The following is a 26,726-nucleotide window of genomic DNA, read 5'->3' on the forward strand; positions in this document are numbered from 1 at the left end:
AGCCGCCCAAACTGAGCTTGAGCACTCCTGAATTTTGAGGTGTTCAAATCTGGAAGGCAGGTGCTGGGAGGGGGACTGTGGCTCCGCAGGGGAGCACGGCAGCATGTATGCAGCAGCGTGTCTGGTGCTGCGCGAAGCCAGACACGCTGGTCTGAGTGGCACGGTAAGGGGGCTGGGGGGTTGGAGAAGGGGAAGGAGGTTCCGGGGGGGCAGTCAAGGGACAGGGAGAAGGGGGGGGTTAGATGGGTCAGGGGTTCGGGGGGGCAGTCAGGGGACAGGCAGCAGTTGGATAGACATGGGAGTCCCAGGGGTTTGTCAGGGGACAGGTAGGGGGTGGGGTCCTAGGGGGGAAGTTGGGGGCATCTCAGGAGGGGGCAGTTGGGGACAAGGAGAAGGGAGGCTTAGATAGGGGGTGGGGTCCCGGGAGGGGGCAATCAGGGGACAAGGACCAGTGGGACTTAGATAGGGGGTGGGGTCCTGGGGGGCAGTTGGGGCAGGGGTCCTGGGAGGGGGTGATCAGGGGACAGGGAGCAGGGGAGTTGGATGGGTTGGGGTTTCTGTGGGGGGCAGTTGGAGGGAGTGGATGGGGGCAGGGTGGGGCTACCCTCCCTCCCCGTGGAGTGTCCTATTTTTTGAATGTTAAAACATGGAATCCCTACTCACAGTGCAGCTCTCCATTCACAGCAGGCTGCAGCATGAGGTCTCAGCTTCCTCACTCCCTCCCCCTCTTTCCTGTTGGTGGTGGCCAAGGGAATGCTGGGAAATGTAGTTCTTTCCCTGCTCCAGGGCTGGCTCTATAGGCAGGGAGCTAACCAAGGAACTACAGCTCCCAGGGCCCCCTGTTGGTTCTCAGCTCCCATGCTGGATCCCTGCCGCCCCTGCAAATGGGCTGCCCCAAGCATGTGCTTGCTTTGCTGGTGCCTAGAGCCGCCCCTGAACAGGATGAATCCCTCCTTTTAAAACCAAAGTCAGGAGGGCCAGGACAGGGCTTAAAACAGGACATATGGTCACCCTAGGTAATGCCCCCAGTGTGTCAAAAGGGAACCCAGTTCTATTCCAAGTACATGGGAGGGTGGTTGGGTGTTCCCATCCCAATCCTGGTAAAGCAGGCCTCTCCGTGGCTGCATGGGGTATAAATACCCCTCCCACTCTTTCAGTCAGCAGGAAGGGCAATGCAGTGATCTTGAGTTGGCCCCAACTGTATCTTGCCCTTCCAATCCATCCCTTTAAGCTTCCCTTCTCCCCTGTGTTGCAAGGGAGCTCTTAAAGGGGCAATGCCTCTTTTCTTCCAGCTAGTCAGACAAAGATCCACTTGCATAAAGATTGCAGTGGGCACATAATAAGATTCTTATTTTGATAACAACCTTGTTCTGCAGCAGTGGGAGTTTAAATCATGTCACTGCCATAAGGGGTGAAATTATATGTTCTGGGGGTTTGTTATTTTTTCCAACCTGCTGGCTAGTGGGTGAGATTACTGGAGATAATTAGCATTATTATTTGTTAATGTTTATCTTTTGGTATAAGAAAACTCCTACTGACTTCAAGGAGACCATGTTTTGGCCTGAAAGGGATAAAATGCTGAGATCCTTAGGTATTAGGAGTTTGCTACAATAATTACTAAGTAAAACGTGAGAGCCACATTGTGCCATCAATATTTAAACAGAACTCTCCACTGAAAATTAATACAGAGTTCTGACTAAAAATTCATGGTACAGCATGGCCTTGAGTAAGGACCTCAGAACTTGACCCTAACTCTACCACTATATCATTGGTTGGTTTGGTGAATCTCCACTGGAAACTTCAACTTCAGATCTACCATGTAATGAATTAGGTCATGCTCCTGACAAAAGTAAAATAAAACAAAATGAGTTGTGTAGATTCCAGTGAATAGGTCAGAATCACAAGTTACTTATGGGCAAGAAAAGAGCCACTAACAATAAGAGCTTGTATGTCAGTCTGTTCAACATCATTTTCTAATCATTTGTATAGCTGAAGAGAACTATTCAGGCTGTTTACATATTTTCTATCAAAGTTGCAATAAAGGAATAGCCTCAGAAATAACATTAAATTTTAATTTCTTTTCCTCCTTTTGGTCTCAAACTTAGATGAATCCTAGGTGACCTTGACTAGCCAGTCATTCATTTAATCATATTCTTCACTATAGTTCAGCATCACTTTAGTAGTGTTTAAATCACGTATGTACCCTAAGTTCCCTTTTTTAAATATCTTGACATGACAGCAGTACATATGTACAGTTCAAAAACCACTGATTATGGAATACTTCTACATTTTATGAAGTCAGATCCCTAGCAGACTAATAAATTAGGATTCTGAGTCAAGGACATACTTTAATCAATAATAGTAGATGAGATATTACATTTATGTGACCATCAGCATGATTACTGTTGATATATAAACTAGCAAAGAAGCCATAATACTTTGTCATTATTAACATGCTGACGTGTTTTCTTAAGCAATGCATGATTTGTTTTAAACATATTTGGGATTGCATGTTTCAGTGTGGCTTAAAGTTATTGTTTTATGTTGTACACTTTATTACTGAGCAATTCCTTAAATTATGGGGAGGGGGAAGGATATTTTAAGATGCCTAATCATCAGCCTCCTTATTCCCCACTAGATAAATCTAATAGCAAACTACTTTAGAAATAAAATTCTGCATTTGCCTATTGAGTATATGCATGATCGCTCATCTTCATTATAGGCAAATGCATTAGTTACTGTATTCTGTAGTGTATTCTGTATTGTATTCTGTGGTCTGTTCATTGGAGTATGAATGACCTGATAATAATTGTCATCTTCCAAAGCATAATTCAAGAAGAAGAGAAATTTCCCCAAATGCACAACATGGGCTGTGAGATGAAGTTGTCATAAAATCACAGGAGCCATATTTAACTCAAGTTGTGAAATGTAGATGTACTAAATAATTAGCAAGACATCAATTAATGATTTTATGGCTTGTTCTCAAGTTAAGTGAGCTCCTTTGCCTTTTCAAACTGTCAGAAAGAGAGGTGATTACATGACCACAACGTTCATTACAAGTTAATGTGAAGTTAGTTTTCCATCAGTGCAATTTTTGCAGATCACGGATTGGCTGCAGATACAATTTTTGTATCTAGAACCCTGCAAATCTGCAGATATCTGTGGACCATTTTGCAGATTGGATGCAGATACAAATTTTGTATCCATGCAGGGCTCTAAAGATCTGAACATATTCATGACCCATTCCAGGAAGGGTTTTATTGCAGAGGTTCTGGCTTACCCTAAATTGGCACCAACTTGGCAACAGGCTCTAACTGCATCTCTTTCTATTCAATTGTATAAATAGCAAACTCAAGTATACAAAAACAAAAAGAGGAAACCATACAGAGTAGCTCTAAAATTTCCCTGGAAATTCTCTAACTTAGCTATTAGTCAGCACAACCTGTTTGTCGCTATCCATTCTGAGAGTAACACAAGCCTCTCTTAAGATTTTGAGCCTCAATAGGCTCAAATGCACCTACACAGCTCCTAGCTGATAGTGACTCCCTGAGTTACTTCTGAATCCTGGCTGACAATTAATCTTTGAGGGTATGTCTACACTGCAATTAGACCTGCGAGTTGGGCGTCTACCCAAAAGTCTACACTGCAATTAAAGAGTGCCTTAGTCCAAGCCCCAGGAGCCTGAGATGGCATGGGCCAGCCACGGATGTGTGATTGTGGTGTAGACATAACCTCAAGGTGCTTAGACATTTGTGTGGCTTCACCTGGGAACATTCCCTGGGAAGAGTATGGAACAGGTACAAGGGATACCAATAGACCCTGTTACCGTGCCACGTAATATTACAGGGTATTGTCCAATACCGTACAGCAGTGTAAATGAGCAATGAACAGATACCATGGCAACATAAACAGGAAAAGAGAAAAATATATAAAGATACATCTGTATAAAAAAAAAAAAACTGTACCTAAATTATGGATAGGCATCTGGTCAAAGTACAATAGGCCATTATGTTAAAACGTGTCATTAACTAATTACACCAATTTTCTTACAGTTTCACTGAATTTCAGATTGCTTAAGTTCAAGTCCAGATGAGAGATGTCTTAGAAATACATAAATTGTGTAAATCAAAATAGAAATATTGAACCTAAAGTTCTCAGTTTTGTAGTTTCCAATGGCTTATCTCTTGAGATAGGTAGAAACTTCAGATTTAGGCCCTGCTTCAGAACCTATGCCTTGTTTTGGCAATCTGACATCTCACCAGTTACTGCTCTGTCTTTCAATTTTACTTTTAGGGGAAGATTATTGAAAATACTGTGTAGGTGCAACTTTGGTATCAGTTGGAATCCTGACCTTGGAAGTGTAGTTGAGTTTGGTCCTTTCCACTTTTTAAAAGGGTTTTAGACACCTGGCTGCTCTTAAAGAATTTGTCATTGATGGACAAAAACACATGTTTTCACCTGCATCTGCATCTGCATCTGCTACAGTTACCTATAATTTTTGTGATCCCCCACAACATGCTATAGATGGGGCTGCCCTTGAAGACTTATTGGACGTGCAGAAAGCAGCAGTCCACCTACTTCATGGTGTTATACTTATGTAATTGGGGCCAGGTTTGTAAATGTATTTAGGCATTGTTCTGCTCAGTGTTGCAAGACCTACGTGACTTAGGAACCTAAATATCATTTTTCAAAAGTGACTTAGAAGCCTAAGTCCCACTGACTTTCAAGTTACTCAAGCGCTCCAACCATTTCACTGGCTTCCTATTTGTTCATTTCTGGGTGCAGTTTAGATATCAACACTGATGTACAAAAATGTGTGTGGCTTGGGTCTTGACTATTTTAGGAGAACATCTGTCTGACAGACCAGTATTTACCGCCATTGCAGTAGACATCAGCTGGGTCACTCAAATTAATAGTCTCTATCTTTAAATACGTAGTGGCTGGTACCAGATGATTTTTGGTAGAGGCCCTTCATTCACATTCATTTTCCCTTTTGTTCTGATAAATCCTGGGGCCAGACCCTCTCCTGGTATAAATCAGTGACTCTCCATTGACTTTAGCGGATCTACAGTGATTTACACCAGCTGAAGCTCTAGCCCGGAGCTTGTTCACCAAAAGGTCATGGTGCAAAGCCTTTGTCTTTACTCAGGCTTAATTAACTGCTTTTATTTATTTATTATTATATAGTCTACCTTTATAGGGTTATGTATACACAGTATCTTTTATTGTTAAACAGATAATTTTTTAAATGCCTTGAAAGTTACATAGATAGACTAGCATGTATTATTGCATACAAGCAAAAAATTACTGGGTTTCCTGAATTTGAACAAAGCCAAAAGGACAACTTAGTCCAAATGAGTTAACTACTGCTTTCTTTTTCTTTGCCTTTTTTCTTTTTAATTGCATCAGTTTTTCATTAATCCTTCTCTTGCAAACAGTCTGTAACAGCACCTTATTGTTCTGGAGATAACACTCATAACAGTTTGGCAGCCTTTTCTATGAATGTGCCCTAAAGGAACTTTGCTTAACGAAATGTCACTGAATATTTGAATTCTGATTTCTCTCTGTAAAACACACTGGTTAAAACTGCTAGGCAGTTTGTGGTTTTTAACCTGTACGATAAAACAAGCTTGATAACATGCTCCAAAGAAATGGGAAGTCCACACACTGGTAATAAATAAGAAACTGCGTTCTCTTTGATTCCCTAAGGATCCGTTAATGCCACCATCATTTAATTATATGCATCTGTGCAAGATCAGGTTAGAAGTCAGCAGCAAATCGAACTAGTCTGGGGATTATTGTGAACCTGAATTAATTTTACAATCTGCCCCATCTGCCTTTTGATGTGTTGCCTTGAATACGGGATGACAGTCTTATTGTTGAGAAGTTCAAAGTCACATTAAACACTTGTTAAATTGTAAGAACTGAGAGTTTGTCTAGATTGTCAGATCAGCTGTTTTTCCTCTAATTTGTCTGACAGGAGCAGATAATTGTAGTCGATTGTCAGCTATGATGGGGCTCCTTAGAATCATCTGATCAGTCTGTGGTTCAGTACTACTTGTTTTTATTACTGCTTATACATATTCTCCATGCTTTCTGAAGAGCTGTTCACTACAGACAGGGGTGCTATCTAGAACAAGGGACTATTGTGGGCTATTTTCCTGGGTCTGCCACTAGTGAACTGTTTTACTTGGAGCAAGCTATGAAACTCTGTGACCATCAGCATACCAATCAGTAAAATGGATCTAATAGTGCTTACCTTATAAAGGTAGTCCTAATTCATGTTTGCAAGGTGTTTTCAAATCCTCAGATGAAAGGTGATTTAGAAGTTAAAAGCATTATCATTTATTATCCTTTTAAATTTGCTCTCATATATATTGTATCATAGACTTAAAGGGGCTAATCTACCACTGCCTGGCTTCTTCTACAGTCAGTTACACCTGTGCAACAAGGATGTGAAATGTTACCACAAAATGGTAGAATTTTACACCCATTTGCACTTGCTTTGCACAGGTGTAAACTATTACGCAAGGTACAATGCATTGGAGAATTGGGCCCAAAATGTTGCTTTAAGCACTTTCGTACCCCAGATCACCCTTTTAGATTTATTGAAAACTCGAGTCCACAGATGAATGGTGCATTGCAAACATGGTGGAAGAAGCAGTATCAGGTAAGGGCATAAGAAGAAAGAATGAGTTGAGAAGTGTGGGATCTACCACTGATAATATTCTGGAGTTCACAGTTTTGTAGTGTTTAAGACAGAAAGGACCATTAGAAAACCTAGTCTGACTTCCTGTATATTACAGGCCCTTAAGTTTCACCCTATATTATGCCCAATATCTTGTGTTTGGCCAAAATATATCTTCCAGAAAGGAATCCAGTCTTGATTGGAAGACATCAAGAGATGGAGAATCCAGCATTTCCCTCGATAGTTTGTTCCTATGGTTGATGACCCTCACTGAAAAAAAAAGTGTCTTATTTTCAGTTTAAATGTGTCTGGATTCAGCTTCCAGCCATTGGTTCTTGTTATACCTTTCTCAGCTAGATTCAAGAGCTTTTGAGTATCTAGTATTTTCTCCCTGTGAAAGTACTTACACACTGTGATCAAGTCAGGTCTCAATCTTCTTTTTGATAAGCTAAACAGATAGAGTGCTTTAAGTCTTTCACTTTAAGGCATTTGCTCCAACCCTTGAATCAAGTTTATGGCTCATTTTTGCACCCAAGACAATTTTAAAAACATCCTTTTTAAAATGTGGACACCAGAACGGTACACAGTATTCTAGTATCAATCTCACCAATGCCACATACAGAGGTAAATTCACCTCTGTCCTCACAGCACACATGCTTATGCATCCAAAGATTGCATGAGCTCTTTTTGCCACTGTATCACTCTAGGAGCTCATATTGAGTTGCTTGTTTTGATCCCTAAATCCTTCCAGGATTTCTTTCCAGGATACTGTCCCCTGTAGGCATGGCCTGCATTCTTTGTTCCTAGATGTATAACTTTGCATTTGGCTGCATTAAGGTGCATTTTGTTTGAATGGGCCTTATCATGCCCCTTACTATCACAAGACCATGGGTTTCACTTCAGGGTAGACAGTTCACTAACAGGGAAATTAACCCAGTGCCAGCTGCGACTCTAACTCCTGAGACACACCAACTAACCACACTGCTTATTAATTCCATAGGCTTTTGCCAGTTTTAACATAGAAGTTAAACAGTCCCCGTGGAAAATCCAGTCCCTCTTCACACCAAAGAAGCAGCTCCCTGTGCTTTTAGGCCCCTTTCATTGTACTATCACATAAAATCCAGGTTCCTCTGTTCTCAAAGGACCATACACATACCACAGGTCAGTTCCACCTTGGATCTCCCTCCTTCATCCAATAAGGTAACATTCAGTCCAATCCTGTAATAACTTATTTAGGCTTTGTTAAATGAATGAAGATGAAAGAAGATACAATCACACGATGCTAAGAATACTAAAGACACAGACAGACAAAGACAAAATTAGGTTATATTATCATATAAAACTTCTGTTCAAAGTAACAAAGTCCTATGGTATTTTTTCCAAACTCCTGCAGTATTTCTTCCATAATTTATGTTACTATTTCCTAAGCAAGTAACATTAATTCTAAGGAGAATTTACTGCACATACATGCATGGGTAATCTAGCTATGTAATCTGTAGTGAAATATGTGCAGAAGCACTCCCTCAGTCCTTTTGCACGTATGCTACAAAAGGACAGTGGGAACATTCTTATCCATTTTGTTACTGTATCATAATGCAAATTCATAAGGGTCAGAATTAAGATTGTGAATGTAACCCTAATCTTTTCATGTAATGACTTTTGACTACGTAGCTGTAACTTTAACATTCAATGAAAAATTTCTCTGTGGGGATAAACATAAAATATCATCGGTATGTTTGTAATGCATATAATAAGATAGTTCTTTATATAGAGACAAACAAGGCAAAATGTAAGACAGTTGAGATAAGGAAAGGTGTGGAGATCCATGCCAGAAGGGTTAATGGAAGTAATGGATTTAAAGACATTTGAAGGAGGCACGAGAGGACAACTGGGGAAAAAGATCTGGAAATCCACTGAAACCATAATGGGCAGCTTAATAGATATGAAATAGAGAAAGGGATGAGGGAACCAGTAAGGAAAGGATTAGAAGGAGCTCAAGGAAGAGTAAGAGGAAATCACTGCTGAGACATAAGCAGGCGCAAGATTAGTTAAGGCTTTGAAGATGAGAAAGAAAAGATTGAATTCCATGTTAAGAATAACTCAACACAGCATTATTTTGTATAGCATTTTTCATATCCGACTATCCCTTAATGTTCTGCTCTATTCTATATGGTAGTATCTGAGTGCTTTTCAGCAGTGCAATAAGCAACGAGACTAACATCTGTCATATGTGATTTGTTCTTTGTCTCATCCTATCACAATTCTACATGTGGGATGTTCAGTGAAATGTTTTGGTTTTGGTAGAGGTGTTTGTTGGTTTGTGTTATTGGGGGCTAATTATTTTATTTTTTTAAAATATGCACACACCACACTGTTTATGTTAGAGAAGGCAAGACCAAAGACATGAACCTGGTACTTGAAGCAGAAGTGGGTGAAATTTGTGATGGTCCTTTTCTCCCTGTGGGAATTCCTTCTACCATCTGGGACCAGTCCCCCGAGAATGCCCTATCTTGGACAAGGATTAACTTTACCCTTACGTAGAAAGTTCCATTTTGCCTGAGGAGAAGAGTAGTCAATCCACCCTTGTCCTGGAGCCTTAGGTAGTCTATTAGATATCTGGGACCCAGGTTATTCAGCTCCTTGAGGATAATACTGAGACCTTGAACTAGACTTGATGACGCTTGCATGGTCCTTTGAAATATGTGTTAACTACTTGTGCTAAACAATCTTTTCCATCTTGTATCTAGCTGTGACACTGAGTAAGTTTCCCAGGCCTGAAGAAGAGCTCTGTGTAAGCTTGAAAGCTTGTCTTGTATTAAATGAGGATATCAATGTAATAGGCATCACAGACACTTGGTGGAAAGAGGATAATCAATGGGACACAATAATACCAGGGTACAAAATATATCGGAAGGACAGAACAGGATTATGCTGGTGGGGGAGTGGCACTATATGTGAAAGAAAGCGTAGAATCAAGTGAAGTAATAATCTTAAATGAAACAAATTGTACCATAGAATCTCTATGGATAGTAATTCCATGCTTGAATAATAAGAACATAGCAATAGGGATAATACTACCGACCACCTGACCAGGATGGTGATAGTGACTGTGAAATGCTCAGGGAGTTTAGAGAGGCTATAAAAATAGAAAACTCAATAATAATGGGGGATTTCAACTATCCCCATATTGATTGGATATATGTCACCTCAGGACGGGATGCAGAGATAAAGTTTCTTAACACTTTAAATGACTGCTTCTTGGAGCAACTAATCCTGGAACCCACAAGTGGAGAGGCAATTCTTGATTTAGTCCTAAGTGGATCCCAGAGGTGGAGCTTGTCCAAGAGGTGAATATAGCTGAATTGCTTGGTAATAGTGACCATAATATAATTAAATTTAACATCCTCGTGGGGGGGAACACCACAGTAGCATTTAAGTTCAGAAAGTGCAACTACACAAAAGTGAGGAAGCTAGTTAAACAGAAATTAAAAGGTTCAGTGCCAAAAATGAAATCTCTGCAAGCTGCATGGAAACTTTTTAGAGACACCATTATAAAGGCTCAAATTAAATGTATACCTCAAATTAAAAAACACTGTAAAAGGACCAAAAAATTGCCCCCCCAGGGCTAAACAACAAAGTAAAAGAAGCAGTGATAGGCAAAAAGGCATCCCTTAAGAAGTAGAAGTTAAATCCTATTGCGGAAAGTATAAAGGAACATAAAATCTGACAAGTGAAGTGTAAAAATATAATTAGGAAGGCCAAAAAAGAATCTGAAGAACAGCTAGACAAAGACTCAAAAAGTAATAGCAAAAAAAAAAATGTTTAAGTACATCGGAAGCAGGGAGCTTGCTAAACAACCTGTGGAACATTCACAGACAATAAGGCCGTTACGGAGAAACTAAGTGAATTCTTTTCATCAGTCTTCATGGCTAAGGATGTGAGGGAGATTCCCAAACCTGAGCCATTCTTTTTAGGTGACAAATCTGAGGAATGGTTTCAGATTGAGGTGTCAGTAGAGGAGGAGTTTTGGAACAAATTGATAAACTAAACAGTAATAAGTCACCGGGACCAGATGGTATTCACCCAAAAGTTCTGAAGGAACTCAAATGTGAAATTGCAGAACTACTAACTGTAGTCTGTAACCTATCATTTAAATCAGCTTCTGTACCAGATGACTGGAGGATAGCTAATGTGACACCAATTTTTAAAAATGTTTCCAGAAGCATCCTGACAATTACATGCTTGTAAGCCTAACTTCAGTACCGAGCAAAGTGGTTGAAACTATAGTAAAGAACAGAATTATCAGACACATAGATGAACATGATAGGTTAGGGAAGAGTCAACATGGTTTTTGTAAAAGGAAATCATGCCTCACCAATTTACTAGAATTCTTTGAGAGGGTCAACAAGCATATGGACAAGGGGGATCCAGTCGATAGAGTGTACTTAGTTTCTCAGAAAGCCTTTGACAAAGCCCCTCACCAAAAGCTCTTAAGGAAAGTAAGCTGTCATGGGATAACAGGGAAGGTCCTCTCATGGATTGGTAACTGGTTAAAAGATAGGAAACAAAGGGTAGGAATAAATGGTCAGTTTTCTATCATGGAGAGAAGTAAATAGTGGTGCACTCCAGGGGTCTGTGCTGGGAACAGGACTGTTCATGATATTCATAAATGATATGGGAAAAGGGGTAAACAGTGAGGTTGCAAAATTTGCAGATGAAACAAAACTACTCAAGATAGTTAAGTCCAAAGCAGACTGTGAAAAGGGAACTCAGAAAACTGGGTGACTGGGCAACAAAATGGCAGAAGATGTTCAATATTGATAAATGCAAGGTAATGCACATTGGAAAACATAATCCCAACTATACATATAAAATGATGGGGTCTAAATTAGCTGTTGCCACTCAGGAAAGAGATCTTGGAGTCATTGTGGATAATTCTCTTAAAACGTCCAGTCAATGTGCACTGGCAGTCAAAACAGCTAATGTTGGGAATCGTTAGGTAAGGGATAGATAATAAGACACAAAATATCATATTACCTCTATATAAATCCATGATACACCCACATCTTGAATACTGATTGCAGATATGGTTGCCCCCATCTCAAAAAAGATATTTGGAATTGGAAAAGGTACAGAAAAGGACAACAAAAATTATTAGGGCTATGGAACAGTTTCCATATGAGGGGAGATTAATAAGACTGGGACTTTTCAGCTTGGAAAAGAGACAATTAAGGGTGGATATGTTAGAGGTCTACAGAATCATGACTGGTATGGAGAAAATAAATAAAGAAGTGTTGTTTACTCTTTCTCATAACACAACAACGAGGGGTCGCCAAATGAAATTAATAGGCAGCAGATTTAAAACAAACAAAAGGAAGAATTTTGTCACACAATGCACAGTCAACCTGTGGAACTCTTTGCCAGAGGATGTTGTGAAGGCCAAAACTATAAAAGGGTTTAAAAAGAATTAGATAAATTCATGGAGGACAGGTCCATCAATCGCTATTAGCCAGGATGGGCAGGGATGGTGTCCCTAGCCTCTGTTCGCCAGAAGCTGGGAAAGGGGGACGAGATGGATCACTTGATGATTACCTGTTCTGTTCATTCCCTCTGAAGTACTTGGCATGAGCCACTGTTGGAAGACCGTTGGTCTGACCCAGTATGGCTATTCTTATGTTCTCTCTCACCAACAGAATTTGGTCCAGTAAAAGAGATTACCTCATCCACCTTGAGTTTAAATAACAAAATCACATATTTCAAATAAAAATATAGGATACAGAGAAATTAAACATACTCTATAAGGAAAGGCAAAAAGTATGTGAAAATACATGGAGAAACTAGTTAAGTGACAGATACAAGAAACTGTCACAAATGGCAGGAACTTTACTTACACAAAATTGACAAGTGTGTGTGAAGAAGCAGAAGTGGCCCAGTGCTAAACAAGTGTAGGCAAAGTAGAAAAAAAAGATAAAAATGTCCATGTGGTAGTTTGCAGAAAAGTCCAAGATGGTTCCAGTATGGAGGTAATATTGAACTTTGTCCTGAAAGGAATGGACAGTCAATGATCTTATTTATAAATGGAGAGGATATGGTCACATTTCTTTGACCTGGATTCAGGAGAGCTGGGAAATGAGAGGCCAAAGAGAATGGAGTTGCGATGGTCAAGACAAGAGGAGAAGAAGACATGGATGCAGATTTTATCACAGTGGAACCCAGATAGTGGTGTACATAGGGAGTGTTGTGGAGGTGTTTTTAGCAGATTAGCAGATATAGGAGATATGAAGGAACCATAAGGTCCAGGGTAATATAAGTCTATATCAAAAAGAAATTGAATCATGGAGTTGTGTGAGGATGCTCCTCTGGCCAACAGAAGAAAGCTGATTTTAAAATCTGGCGAGTTTGTATACAACCAGATGATAAAACAGAGACATCCAAAATCCATTTGTGCATTCAATTCAAGTGCAAATAGAGCATACTTGGGTCTTGCATGTATATACTCTATTGTAGGGGTCAGCAACCTTTCAGAAGTGGTTCATTGATTCACTCAAATTTATGGTTTTGTGTGCCAGTAATACATTTTAACATTTTTAGAAGGTCTCTTTCTATAAGTCTATAATATATAACTAAACTATTGTTGTATGTAGAGTAAATAAGGTTTTTAAAATGTTTTAGAAGCTTCATTTAAAATTAAATTAAAATGCAGAGCTCCCCCGACTGGTGGCCAGGACCTGGGAAGTGTGAGTGCCACTGAAAATCAGCTCACGTGTTGCCTTAGGCTCGGGTGCCATAGGTTGCCTACCCCTGCTCTATTGTGTGTGCAAAATTACACAAGGTGATTTCCATGCACAGATATACATATGATCAAATACTTATGAAAATTTTACTCTATACACTTTATAGCACTTTTTTCCAACAGCGTAAGTGTCTAGCTCTGGGTTCTAAGCAGTCAGGCCTGGGGGTTCGACCGGCCATAGAGTCAGGACAAGGGTGAGGACAGCACTGAAACTGGGATCTGGGGACAGGCTGGACAGAACTGAGGTTAGAGTTTACAGACCAGCCAAAAATCAAGATCGTAGCTGGAGTCTGGCTGCGGACCAAAGGTTAAAGCTGGGGTGGAGTCAGTCTGTTACCTGGGGTTCTTTCAACCCAAAGCTCTTGGTAACTTTTACTCTGTGCGAAGTGGTGTCAGGAAATAAATCGGGAGACACGGCTGTCTGACTGATAGATGGCTGGCACAAACAGGACAACACAAGAGTGCTTTCACTTAATGCTAAACTTTACTTAGTCTCAAGCACTTACGTCCGCAACAGGTTAGTAAAACACCCACAACCCTCGATAATTACTGAAGCTGAGTGTGGCTCTCGAGTGGCACAGTGGCAGCCGGTGGGGAACACAAGATGCATCCAGAGGGAGAGTCCAGTCCCGAAGTGTCCCACTACCTCAAACTTTTCCCCCTTATTTATAATACAATGACATGTCCCTTAAAGAAAACTTGTTAAGCAAGCAGTTTCAATGGTCAAGCAAGAGGTTTCCTTCTGATTATTGATTAACCAGGTGTGGGTTTTCCCTAGAGTTTGCAGCCTTGAGGTCCCTAAAATGCATGTATCTGCAATTTCAACACAATTCTTATCAGGAAGGACACGGGGTCAAGCTGCCCTTTCCGTGGCACACAAAACCCCCTCCTCTGGTTAAGCTAAATCTGCTGCATGGCCACTTTACAGCCTGCTGACTTGGCTGCTTTTAGCAATAAGCAATAGTGGTTTCAGGCACTTTACTGGTTTGCCAAAATCTCCCCATACAAGTCAGGGGTCAGCAGGGGATGCAGGGCTGGAGAAAGGTTGCAGGAGGGTACAGACAAGGCTGAAGTGGCCTGGAGCAGGGACAGGATAGAGTAGGGCTACCATATGTCCGGATTTTCCCAGACATGTCCGGCTTTTCGGTCTATAAATAGCCATCCGGGGGGGATTTTTAAAAATCTAAAAATGTCCGGGATTTCCCCCCGGTCGGCTATTTATAGACAGAAAAGCGGCGGCCAAGCGCCGCTGGGCTCCCAAAGCCCCTTCCCGGCTCCCCCCATCCCCTGCAGCCTTACCATGCTGTTCGGCCCTGCAGCTGTCTTCCCCCTCCTCCTCTCCCCTGAACGCTCCGCCCCCCTGCTTCTCCCCCTCCCCTGCTTCCCGCGAATCAGATCTTCGCGGGAAGTCTGAAAAGAAGCAGGGGCAAGCGGGAGGCAGCAGCAGGTAAGCTGGGGCGGGGGGGGGGCGCGAGGAGGAGAGCTCCGGGGAGGCGTGGCCCTGGCCGAGCAGCTCCCTCCAGCCCAGGCCGAGCGGCGCCCGGTGGCCCCAGCGGCTCCGGCCGAGCTCGGGCCCCAGCACCCCCAGCCCGGACCCGGCCCGGCTCGGGCCACAGCAGCGCCGGCCCGGCTCGGGCCCCAGCAGCGCCGGCCGAGCACCTCCGGCCCGGCCCCAAGCCCCGCAACCCCGGCCGGAGCGCAGCCCGATTCCTGGGCTCTTTAAAGCCGGCCCTGGTCAGGGGACAGGGACGGGGGGTTGGATGGGTCGGGAGTTTGGGGCAGGGGCTGTCAGGGGGGCAAGGGTGTGGAGAGGGGTTGGGACAGTCAGGGACAGGGAGCGGGGGGGTTAGATGGGTCTGGGGGGGCTGTCAGGGGGGCAGGGGTGTGGAGAGGGGTTGGGACAGTCAGGGACAGGGAGCAGGGGGGGTTAGATGGGTCTGGGGTTCTGGGGGGCTGTCAGGGGGCAGGGGTGTGGAGAGGGGTCGAGGCAGGCAGGTAGCAGAGGGGGTTGGATGGGTCAGGAGTTCTGGGGGTCCTGTCGGGGGCGGGGAGCAGTTGGATAGGGCATGGGAGTCCCTGGGGGTCTGTCTGGGGGCGGGGGTGTGAATATGGGGTGGGGGTGTGGATAAGGGTCAGGGCAGTCAGGGGACAGGTAGGGTCGTAGGGCGTTCTCAGGAGGGGGCAGTCAGGGGACAAGAAGCAGGGAGGCTTAGATAAGCGGTGGGGTACTAGGGGGCAGTTAGTGGCAGGGGTCCCAGGAGAGGGCAGTCAGGGGACAAGGAGCGGGGGGGGGGGGGGGGGGGCGGGGGGGGGCAATCAGGGGGTGGGAAGTGGGAGGGAGTGGATGGGGATGGGGCAGGGGCGGGGCTAGAGCGGGGCTCCTCTCCCCCCCAGTGTCCTCTTTTTTGCTTGTGGAAATATGGTAACCCTAGGATAGAGGGCAGGTTGGAAGTCTAGGGATTTTGTAGCACTGCAGGAGGCAGCAGGAGGGATCCTGGTTAACTTGCAGCTTTAGCAGGGCCAGTGAAATATGTGTGCCTGGGAGTCATTTGACCTGGACCCTGCAGCATACCTGAGGGCGAAGTCACTGCAGGCTCTGCTTACAGGCTGAGTCAGTGCAGCTGAGTTGCTGCTGCGTGCCTGAGGCTAGGTCTACACTACAGCGGGGTTCCGACCTAAGATACGCAACTTCAGCTACGTGAATACCGTAGCTGAAGTTGCATATTTTAGGTCGGCTTACCTGGTGGTGAGGACGGGGGAAAGCCGACCGCTGCCGCGCTGCCGCCGACTCCGCTGCCGCCTCTTGTCGAGGTGGATTTCCGGAGTCGACGGCAGAGCGATCAGGGATCGATTTTACCGCGTCCTCACGAGACGCGGTAAGTCGATCCCCGATAAACCGATTGCTACCCGCCGGATCGGCTGGTAGTGAAGACGTAGCCTGAGTGAAGAGTCACTGCAGGCTCTGTTGGAGCGGCGAGTCATGGCACTATTGAGAATCTCACCCGCTCACATCTAAAGGCCCCTGTCTGCAGCCTAGGAGGAGGAGCTACTGGACCCAGGTCTCAAGTAAATGTGGAGGACAACTAATGAAAAAACAGGTACAGGAGTGAGGGTCAAAAGCAGGGATCCAGTGGAGGACACCGAGCAGAGAACCCCAGACAGTTCCCACTGCTCCTCAAAGGGAGCCAGTAGGCACAGCCCTGGTCTGGCTGTGGATTTGCCTCACAGTAAGTATTTATCTTGGTGTTCTCACCAAATGATATTGAAGTTATTACATTCTGCCCACTTAAAATTCCCTATAGTTCGAATCAATTTCCACCCTGAACTATGTCAAATTAGTATTTAGTAAAGTAAAAATGTTGATTTTAAAAAAATATTCCAGAGGAAGTTGAGTTAAGCTAGCTCTCTTACAAGACACAAAAAACTAACAATAGGGAGTTGTGGTTTATTGGATACATTTGACTTAAAACTTTTAATCAATTATATAAATAAATAAATAAAATAAAAAAGTGTGCTCAGGTCGATGGTGTCAATAAATATCTATATTGATTTTCATATTTACATGAATTATATTTGTTAACTTAACAATACAAGCTTAGCATTGCTATTTCTACTGCTATAAAAGTAAGTTATATAGTAGTAAAATGCAAAATTGGATATTGGCATTATTATTGAGATTTCATGTAAATATCTGTCCAAATTAATGTAGAATTTTTTTTTTGTCAGTGGGAAATTATGTTTTAAAGCAAATCTATTTTCAAATAGAATTAAGGAAGGAAATACATCCAAAGTGACACATGAAATGGTTTTGGAGAAGAAAGTAATTTACCAAATATATTGCAAGATATGAATTTAGGGTTTCAGTGTTTATGAAACCACAAAGTGGTTATGAAAATAAAATTTGAATATAGCTGACAAGGTTTAAAAACACAGAAAATTACATTCAGAATTAAGGCCTTGCCTAGATGTACAGAAGTGCGGGTCAGACTTATGTCAATAGAACTACTTTTAAAGTGTCATCAAAACACCAGCCATGCATAGATTCATAGAAAATTGAAAATTTCCAAATAATTGGAAATTTGCTGTTACTATCGCAGAACCCTACAGGATACTGTACCCTAATATTAAAATGTATAAAAATGTTTTAGCTATTCATTCAAAAGATGATTTCTTTAAGCATGTTTTTTATTAGTCTCTTGAAATTCTGTAACAGATTTAAGTGACACATCTCATTCACGGTAGTATAATAGAGAAGGTAGGCAGATCGTATAGTACATTTTCCTAAAAAGCTTTTACTCTGTGTGTATAAACAATAACAATTTTGAAGAAGGAGGTGAATTGCACTATGGCCAAGTGTGTAATGTGTTTTTGTCAAAAATATTTTTCTCTTGCATACATATGCAACATCCCTGTAAAATCGAAGTGATGCATGCACATAATAGTGTGGGAGAGAAGGAAAATTCCCAAATTAATAATTCCAAAATTATTTGTCAGATAGACCATTATGTATTAAGGTGTGCTATGGGTATTAACAAAGAGGCTAGTGTTAGCTATTACAGGGATGCTGTGAATTTCAAAATTATCCTGGTGATACCTATAGTTTAATTTGTACTATGTTTCCAGAAAATATTTCGATTTGTTGGTTGGTAGGAGGTCTATTAATCTTTCCTTAATGTAAAAATGCAGAAGTGTAGTTCATAAATATTATTTGGACAAATTCAACATGAAAGGAAAATTCCTTTAACCCTTGATCAGAAAGCACAGAGTCTGTCCTGAGACTGGCTGAAAAGAAATTTAATAAAGGGGAAAAATGGTTCTTTGAAATGAGATTTCAAAGCATACTCCAAGAAGAGACAAGTAATAGTTTCAAAAAGTATTATGATAATTCCTATTTAAATGAATCTTTGATAGAAAAGACTGGTCAAATTCAAATCTTTGAAATTGCATTTTGTGGCTGTTTCAAATAATAAATGTATGTTCTGATATAATTTCCCCTATTTTTCATTCATTTCCATTCCACCTTTTCTTTTTCATTTCCTTAGCTCTCTTACAATAATGTAGCTGGAGTGGGAGAGCAGGTGGGGTAAAGGTGAATTACGCTTGCCACAAGTGAATTAAAGCCTGTTAAAGCTTTTATTCTGAAGTTCACAGCACCTGGTTTGTTTTAATAATGCAGAGTTAGTAACTTCCATCTCAGCCAGCAGGCAAGCTGCCTCCGTCTTATCCCATGGTGGGCAGGACAAAGATTAATAGAATCTCACTGCTATTCTTTTCTAACTTTCAGTGACTTGTGGGTCTTGATTCCATGGGGCATGGCATCACCTGCACAACAGAAAGATCCATGTCTTGTGATGTTATTCTGATTCTGGTACTAGTCATTCATGGCCTTTAAAAACTTAATTTATGATGAGTGAATATATCCCACCATTGTCTTCCTTTTCTACTGTTTGTTTGAAAAGAGGCCACAGCAAGGCTGTGATACATCATCTTTTGTGTGGTTGGCACAGTTTGTCATGAATTCTGTTAATCTACCTGAAACAACAAGGATTAATTATGAGTGTAGGGCAAACTGGTATTGATATGATGTATTACTTGACAGCTCAAAATTTGGCCATTCATAAATCTTGTTGTTTATTTGTTTTTGTTTTTCTCTTTGTCTCTTGTCCTGCCAGGTGCGTGCCCAATCATTGTGAACATGGTGGCAAATGCTCCCAAACGTGGGACAGCTTCAAATGTACTTGTGATGGAACTGGATACAGTGGCGCCACCTGTCACAACTGTAAGTGACACTGATTTGCTTCAACGCTGTAATATAATATAGAAGGCATGCACAATACTGATGTCTTTTGGTTGAGATGTAAAAGTCCAAGTCAGAGCCATTTGTGCTTATTAAAGAGCCCAGAGAACTTTTTTGTGAGAGAAGGAATGCTGATACTTGCGGCTGGCCCACATTCCATTTTGACTACTTAAAATTCCATCCTGGGTGGTCAAATGTATACATGAATTCTTCAATCATTGTCCTAAACTCTTGCCTAGTGTTGCTGAGAACTCTTAAATGGTAGCAGTATTTGGTCACTAAAGGCTGGTCTGCACTGAAAACTTACATCGGCATAGCTACGTCCACGCCCCTGAGAGACGTAGCTAGGCCACCCTATCCCGCAGCATAGGCAGCGCTAGGTTGACAGAAGAATTCCTTCATCTACTTAGCTACTGCCTCTCGGGGAGGTGGATTACCTACAGGGACAGGAGAACTCCTCCTGTCACTATAGTGTGTGTCTACACTGAAGTGCGACAGTAGTGCTGCTGCTATAACGTTTTAAGTGTAGATATAACCTGATACTGAAACAGACGCATGTGCAAACGGACTCTTTGGCCATTCTGAAAGTCAAACTATTACCTCTGTTGTGGTAAGTACTGCAGGCAGCACTATTAGTGCCGACTGCTTACAAGCCATATTGATTATAGCCATATTACAGCTGCTTCCTCTACTGATATACTGGGAGTGCGGAGAGAGAGGAAAAGAGATGTCCTTGTACCTTCTACAGCATCAGACTTACATGTGCAGGGCAAGCCATTGGGTGTGTGTGTTCTTGTCTTTCTAGCAAAAGGGCCTTTTCATTTTGAAAAGTGTTTTCTAAAATATGGTAGATAAGATAAAGAAGACTTGTCCATTTACTGTCTTTCTCCATTGACATGCCTACAATAACACCCTCTTACTATTATGAGAGAACAGTTACCTTAGATTCACTACCAAAGCTACAACCAAGATGCTTGCAAAGAGGTGAAAAATCCAATTACCAGTTTAATTCAGATTTGCAATTTTTTGTTTACACTTTAATTTCACATTCTAGAATTATGCAAAATATTTAATGAGAAATTTGACAATCTCAGTCTGTGATTTCTGCCTTTTGTTGGATTTTACAAAATTCATGTAATCTCATGAAAAACTGACCTTTCACAGGTTTTCCATTTCCACTTAAACTGCTATTTTTGAGCAAAATCTCAATGTCATACTGAACATATTTATAACACACACCATTTTAAAAGTATTTAAAAATGCATTATTGTTTAATTATAGAGAGATTTGAAATTATCCAAAAAGCAGTTTTGAGAGACGAGCATTTCCATTGCTCATTTGCTGCTGTTTGTGTTCATACTTGGGATTTATAAAGGCCTTCTTTTGACTCACCAATGGTATTCCTGAAAACAAATGTTTGTGATAGTTTCCAACCTCATTTAGTTTCATTTTCCCAGTTCTGATCGCGGTAAATAGTGTAACAAGTTAGATTTTTAAAATCTTTAATTTGTTGGACAAACTGGATTCCTTAAAACCTGCTTTCTCCTCTTAGCTTGCTGAGCTAATGGTATATACAGAGGGTTAGTCACCTCTTCATTTCGTACTTTAAAGCTGTGGCTTTCGGTTCAGTGTGTGGGTGCTGGGTAGTGTTGGTGGCCTGTGAGATATAGGAGGGCAAACTAGATGATCTAGTGGACCCCTCTGGCCTTAAACTCTGACTCCATGTATCTACAGCAGATCCCCCCCCTCAAAAAATTGTATTTATATTATAACGAGATCAGTTATTGAGTAATAATTTGCTCCAGAAGTCTGGTAATTTAATGCCTGTGACTGGAAAGAAAACATAAATCAAGTGCAGATGGATCTAAAGCAAAATGCCTATTCTGAAAACCCACTGTTTGCGGTCTTCTGTGGATCCAAATGTTTACAGATCAGCCTCACTTTCAATGGTTTGCACAATGAGAAGGCAATCTTCTCCTCTCATGTCTACACCAAACATCTCCGCTCCAATATTATGCTCTCCCTGCATGTGTGAGCTCTCACTTACATCAATGGGAACAAAATATTTGATGTGCTGACCTGAGATGAGCACTTATTCTTATAACATTCCCTCCCACTCCCGAGCTATAAATGCCATATTATTTATGGAAAGTTTCTACTAGGTTTTGCTCTCTGGACACCGTTATTACTGGCTTATAAAAAGTATCTTACCTGGATGCTTCTCTCCATGCCTTATAAACAAATTCTAGAAACTTGAACAGGATGAAGTGAAAGCTTTTCATTAAGGTGATATTCTCCCAATCAAGTATGGGTTGTGGAATGGGATGCACAGAGTTGTCATCCATATTCCAGACCAGGGAATAAAGTGGCTGCTGCAAAAGTGGTGAGGAGCTGACGTGCACCATACCATGTAGTGAGTGATGGATTTGGTCCTACTAAGTGCCAGTATAGTGTAGGCCTGGCTTTACATGAGTAATTCGACATGGGTGAGGCCTCATTTCTTGAGAGACTGGTTTAGGGTGGTAATGGATCTGCAGGCTGGAAACAGAATGTCTGTACTAGCTAAGATAAGAGAGAACACCCACGGAACCATTTCCAATTGGCAAGATAACAATGGATAAGATATTTTGGGAACATAAAGATAAGGTAAAGAGTAAATTATACTTGGACAGTGTGTGGATACAGCATGCTGTACAGGGATTGGTTTCTACACAGTAACCAAGCCAATCCCAAAATGTGTAGTGCAATGTAATGTGGAAATGTATATAAAGGAAGATCTTTGCTGTATAACTTTGGATGGTACACTTGTGTCTGATCAACTCAAGTGTAGTTTGATTGTATGCCAATAAAGAAACCTCAGTGACTAGTTCGGCATCGAGCTGGATGGATAATGGCTTGGAGGCTAGTGAATGGATAAGGTCTCAGAAGCCACCCCAACATACTCCTGAGTGAATCAAGTCTCAGAGGCTATCGTCTTTTACATAGTTATTTCACAAAAAAACTGTCAGCCAAGGAAAGCTTATCTGTTGGCTAGAAGGGGGCCAGAATTTCTCCTCATGCATTTCAGGCTATACAAGCAATAAGCAAGAGAGAAAAAGATTTCAATACAATTTTTTTATAATTTCATTTTTTTGAAAATAATAATAATTCTTAGTTATTAGAAATGCCATTTAACTTCCTTCCTTCCTTTTTGAACATGTAGCTATTGGGTTTAAAATTCTTCTTTGAGACCATTAAATATAAGAAGGGACTCATCTTCAGAGCGAATTGTGCCACTGTTGGACTGTAATATATCCAAAGAAATCAGATGGGTAAAAACTGATTATTAAAGAAAAATATGGCCATGTGTAAGGGACCATTCCTATGGTTCATTCACAGGCCAAATTCCCGTTGATGTGATTGAGAGTTTGTGTTCATAAAGACTGCAGGATTGGGACTGGGAAGGAAATATTGAATTTCATAGTTAAATAGTATTTTGGTGAAACAAAGAAAAAATAATTTGGCATATGTATTTGTTGAGCCCTTTAAGTCTGAATTTTCATAGTTTTTTTTTTCTGGATTAACACCACCACTTTGAAAATCATTTCTTTTTGTGCATGTGAATGGGCGGTTAAGATATTCAGTTCCTCGGGATAAATGCAAGTAGGGATGTTTAGTTAATTAAGCATGTTCTCACTGACCAGTGAGTCTTTGAAAATAAGAATAAACTACTTTTCCTCCTTGAGTGCCAACGAGAGGGAATAAGGAACAGAGGTAGGGAGTCACTTCCCTGAAATCACATTCATTAAAAAAGAAAAAAAAAATAATCCCAGTAGCTGTGTACATTTCTCTTAATAGCATTTTCATCTGACTTCTGCAGATAAAATAATGCAATAAGGAAAGGAAAAGATTCTACTGGACTGCTATGTCAAAAGGGGGATTTAAAGTACAGTGTCTGTCTTTCAGGTACAAGCAGGATGAAAGCACATTGGATTATAGCAGGACAGGTCATCTAGAGGCACACAGCACAGGAACCTTTGCCTTTGCAACACAACTAAAGTTTCGGGCTAATCCCTTTTTTCATATATTGCTTTAGAAAGACGGCAAGGTTTTTTTTTTAAGGATCTAATTTCAGTTTTACAGCGAGTGTTGCAATACTTTTAAATTTACTCTTTTCTCTTTAGAGAAAAAGTTTCTTTGAAAGGTGAGCTTCAATTTATGTAATGAAAGCATCAGCTTAGTAGAGGTGATCACGGAATAGTCTCCGTGTTGTGGACCCAGGTGTATGGCATGTCCGAATTTCAGCAACCTTCTGTAATGAAACTCAAAATCAGGGGAAACTCATGTTTTATTACAAGCCGGCAATTTGCCAGGTTTGCCACCATTGGTATTCATGACCCTCCTAGTAGTCTTAGGTCTATGTTTTTGAGCAAACCTAGACTGTTTTTGGTTTGAGGTGGGAAGTCAGCACTATTCTGTAGTTTTGACCTGAAACCAGGCAACGCTCTGGAGCTTTGTCTGAATTTCATTTTGGATTTTTAGGTTCATTTGTAGCAGAAACTCAAAGCCAAACTCAAGGGATAAACTCTTTAAACTCATACAGAGTAAACATTTGCATGAAACCCCTGTGAATCCAAATGACTTTGTTTCACACGGCTCTAGTCATAATGCGTTTATTAAATGACAATGCAAACCACAATAAGTATATAGAGGAGGAGAAAATACACATTCCTTAGAATGAAGAAGAAGTAGTATTTTTTAAAAAAAAACAGAATAAAAGATACTTTACAGGAAGAAATTTCACCTGGAAACAAATCTGATGTTACGATAATGGCTGATTGTCTCAGATTAGGAGTAGCAGTTCAGCACATTTACTTTTTCAGCACATTTTACTGTGTTGAAATGACTAAATAGTTTTGGATAAGTTTGTTTTTCAGTATAGGACAGACCTTGTAAAAGTAGTATTGTGGTGTTCAATATTTGTCTCCACTCAGTAATTTCCATAGCAAATGAGTTCAGTTTACAAAGGAAATGTTTATTCTAATTGCTGCCAATTCAACGAAAGACCTGAGAGTCACCTCTCTTCTTGCATTTCAACATCTGCCAAATTCTGCCCTCAGTTACAGATGTGCAACCCTGTTTTCCTGAGAGGTTTTATGCAGGAGTGATGGGTTATAAATTTTGCTAATGATCCATAAAAAGGAATATAATCCAGCTCACTCTCTCTTAACTGTGTTGGCTCTACACAACCAACAGAAGAAGTAAAAACATAAATACTTTTGACAGTATAGGAATAGTGAAAGTGAATGCACACAAGGTTCAGGTTGATTGCATAAATCATGCCATTTTTACTTTATCAGAGTAGAACAGCACTTGAAGTTTTAAATTTTTCCAAACCCAATATAGTAACACTTAGTGGTTTTCTTTCATTAGCGTGATACAATGGATTAACGGAGGCTGGACTGTAACCCTGACCGCTGAATTCCTTGGTTTTGTCTCTTTAAGGCATGCAATCAATGAGTATTTTACCCTACATTCTGGAATGTGAATAAAAGTTAATGGGGGAGTGGGGAAAGCACTCTTAAAATGTTGAGTCCATTTAGTACCACTAGGAGCCTAATGGGGTTTGATGTTTTTTTGTTTGTTTGTTTGTTTCCTCCCCTTGCTCCACCCCTTCTCCCTAAATTGAAATATTCTGATTACTTTAATAAAGGATTTAACAGCATCTAGAAGCAAACTTAAGATAACAAAATTTGAATCAGACCTTCTGTGTCACTTCATGTTGTTATTTGTATGGGCAATGGCATAATTTTTATACTTGATTAAGTTGATTGCCAACTTCAGTCATCAGGAAAACAAATTTAATCTTCACAGACTATAATTTTCATGCTGGGACTATTTAAACTCCAGCAGGCTCTCTATTGATTAGTTCACAACAACTGTGTTTCCTTGGTTTTTGTAATGAGAGAATTCATTGAGACTATTGAAATCCTGAGCTTTTTGCGTCTTCTAATTAAAACAAGAGAGACATGATATTACCTGTTCACATCATGAAATGGTTATGTTTTCTCTTACACAGATAGCAGCCATCTTCTTTTGGTCTAAATGAATTTTATTTTAGATAGGAATCACAGTGTGATTTGCCTCTTCTGTAAAGGCTGCAGCATCACTCAGAACAAAATGGCTACTGTCTTTGCACACAGGCAGGCTTGTTAGAAATTTTAAAGTGTGGCACAGAGAAAGTAAAGGCCTCACAGTTTCATAAACATAAGGATGGTTTGTTTGGACAGGAGAAATATTTTTTTTTAAACCAAGTCACAAAACTATTTCCTTCAGACAGTATCATAAAAGGAAAAGTGAAGTTTGAATGAAGACCAAGAAAAACTTTCAGAATTACGTATTTAAAAAGAGATGAGTAATAGAGCAAGCTACTTTACCAATTCAACATAATCTGAGCTGAAATAGACATAGCCAGACAGTCCAGCAGTAATAAGGATATTTCTTGTGTATCAGGGTGCAGGAATATGGAGATATAAGTGCCCTAATCATACTTAAGGCAATTGGGATACACGCAAACAGGGGTAACAGCATTTAAGATAATTGTCATCAGGTAGTCAGACTGCTGACTACTATATACTAAGAAAACAAAGAAAATAATCTCTTTCAGAGTTACAGCCTCCATGCAATAGGAAAGTGTTGCAGTTTATTTTCCTAATAATGTGCAAAAAATCCTCCCCCACAAACATCATTGCAGCAACATTCTCCTGGCTAGATTTAGTAAAACTTTAAATAAATCAATCAATCTGAGTATTAAAGTGCTTTAATCGGTTTCTTGGAAATTAACTCTCAACTCACTGTGGAATAGACAGAATAGTTTGGTGGTTAGTATTTGCATGAGCTTTAAACTAGAGCAGTCTCATCTGTGCTCAGAAGGGGGTTAGTGTTTGATGTCAATAGGGGTTTTACATCAATGAGAACTGTTTCGTCTCCAAGAAGACTCACTGAGAACTAGGAAGGCCTGATTTTCCCCTCCCTCTTCACTATTAGGAAGAGGGGTTGCTTGCATATCCTGCCCCACGGGAAACTCTTTTATAAAGAGGTGGGGAAGGAAATAACCTATGCTGTTTGACTTCCCAAAAGAAGCTACTGAGGTGGGAGGTGAGCAATCACCATCTGAAGTGCCTGGAAGAAGGCAGAATGGGACACTTGACTGCAGGAGGAAGGCTTAGTAAAAGGCCAAGCCACCAAATGCCAACTGAGATATTTAAGGCATAGACTGACTCCTATTTTACTGGGAGGAAGGAGTGACTGAGAGATTAGAAATGACTCCTGCTGTGGCAGGGAGGGGCCCTGGGGCCAGGGCCGGCTCCAGGCACCAGCCCACCAAGCTGGTGCTTGGGGTGGCACCTGGAGGGGGGTGGCGCGGCGCTCCGGCCCGAGAGCGGGTCCGCGACTGGGCTCGCCGCCCT

General features: G+C 41.1%; 1 protein-coding gene across 1 annotated transcript in view; it reads left to right on the top strand.

Annotated features, from left to right (window-relative positions):
* LOC112113482 (contactin-associated protein-like 2) overlaps positions 1-26,726 on the top strand; it is a 1,103,244-nt gene that overhangs the window by 567,114 nt on the left and 509,404 nt on the right. Inside the window, exon 11 of the mRNA XM_029912066.1 lies at positions 19,154-19,260. Coding sequence (XP_029767926.1) covers positions 19,154-19,260 — 107 coding nt within the window. The remainder of the gene's footprint in view (positions 1-19,153; positions 19,261-26,726) is intronic.

This window comes from Terrapene carolina, unplaced genomic scaffold, assembly GCF_002925995.2.
Source record: "Terrapene carolina triunguis isolate 2854851 unplaced genomic scaffold, T_m_triunguis-2.0 Scaffold179, whole genome shotgun sequence".
Taxonomy (NCBI): domain Eukaryota; kingdom Metazoa; phylum Chordata; order Testudines; family Emydidae; genus Terrapene; species Terrapene triunguis.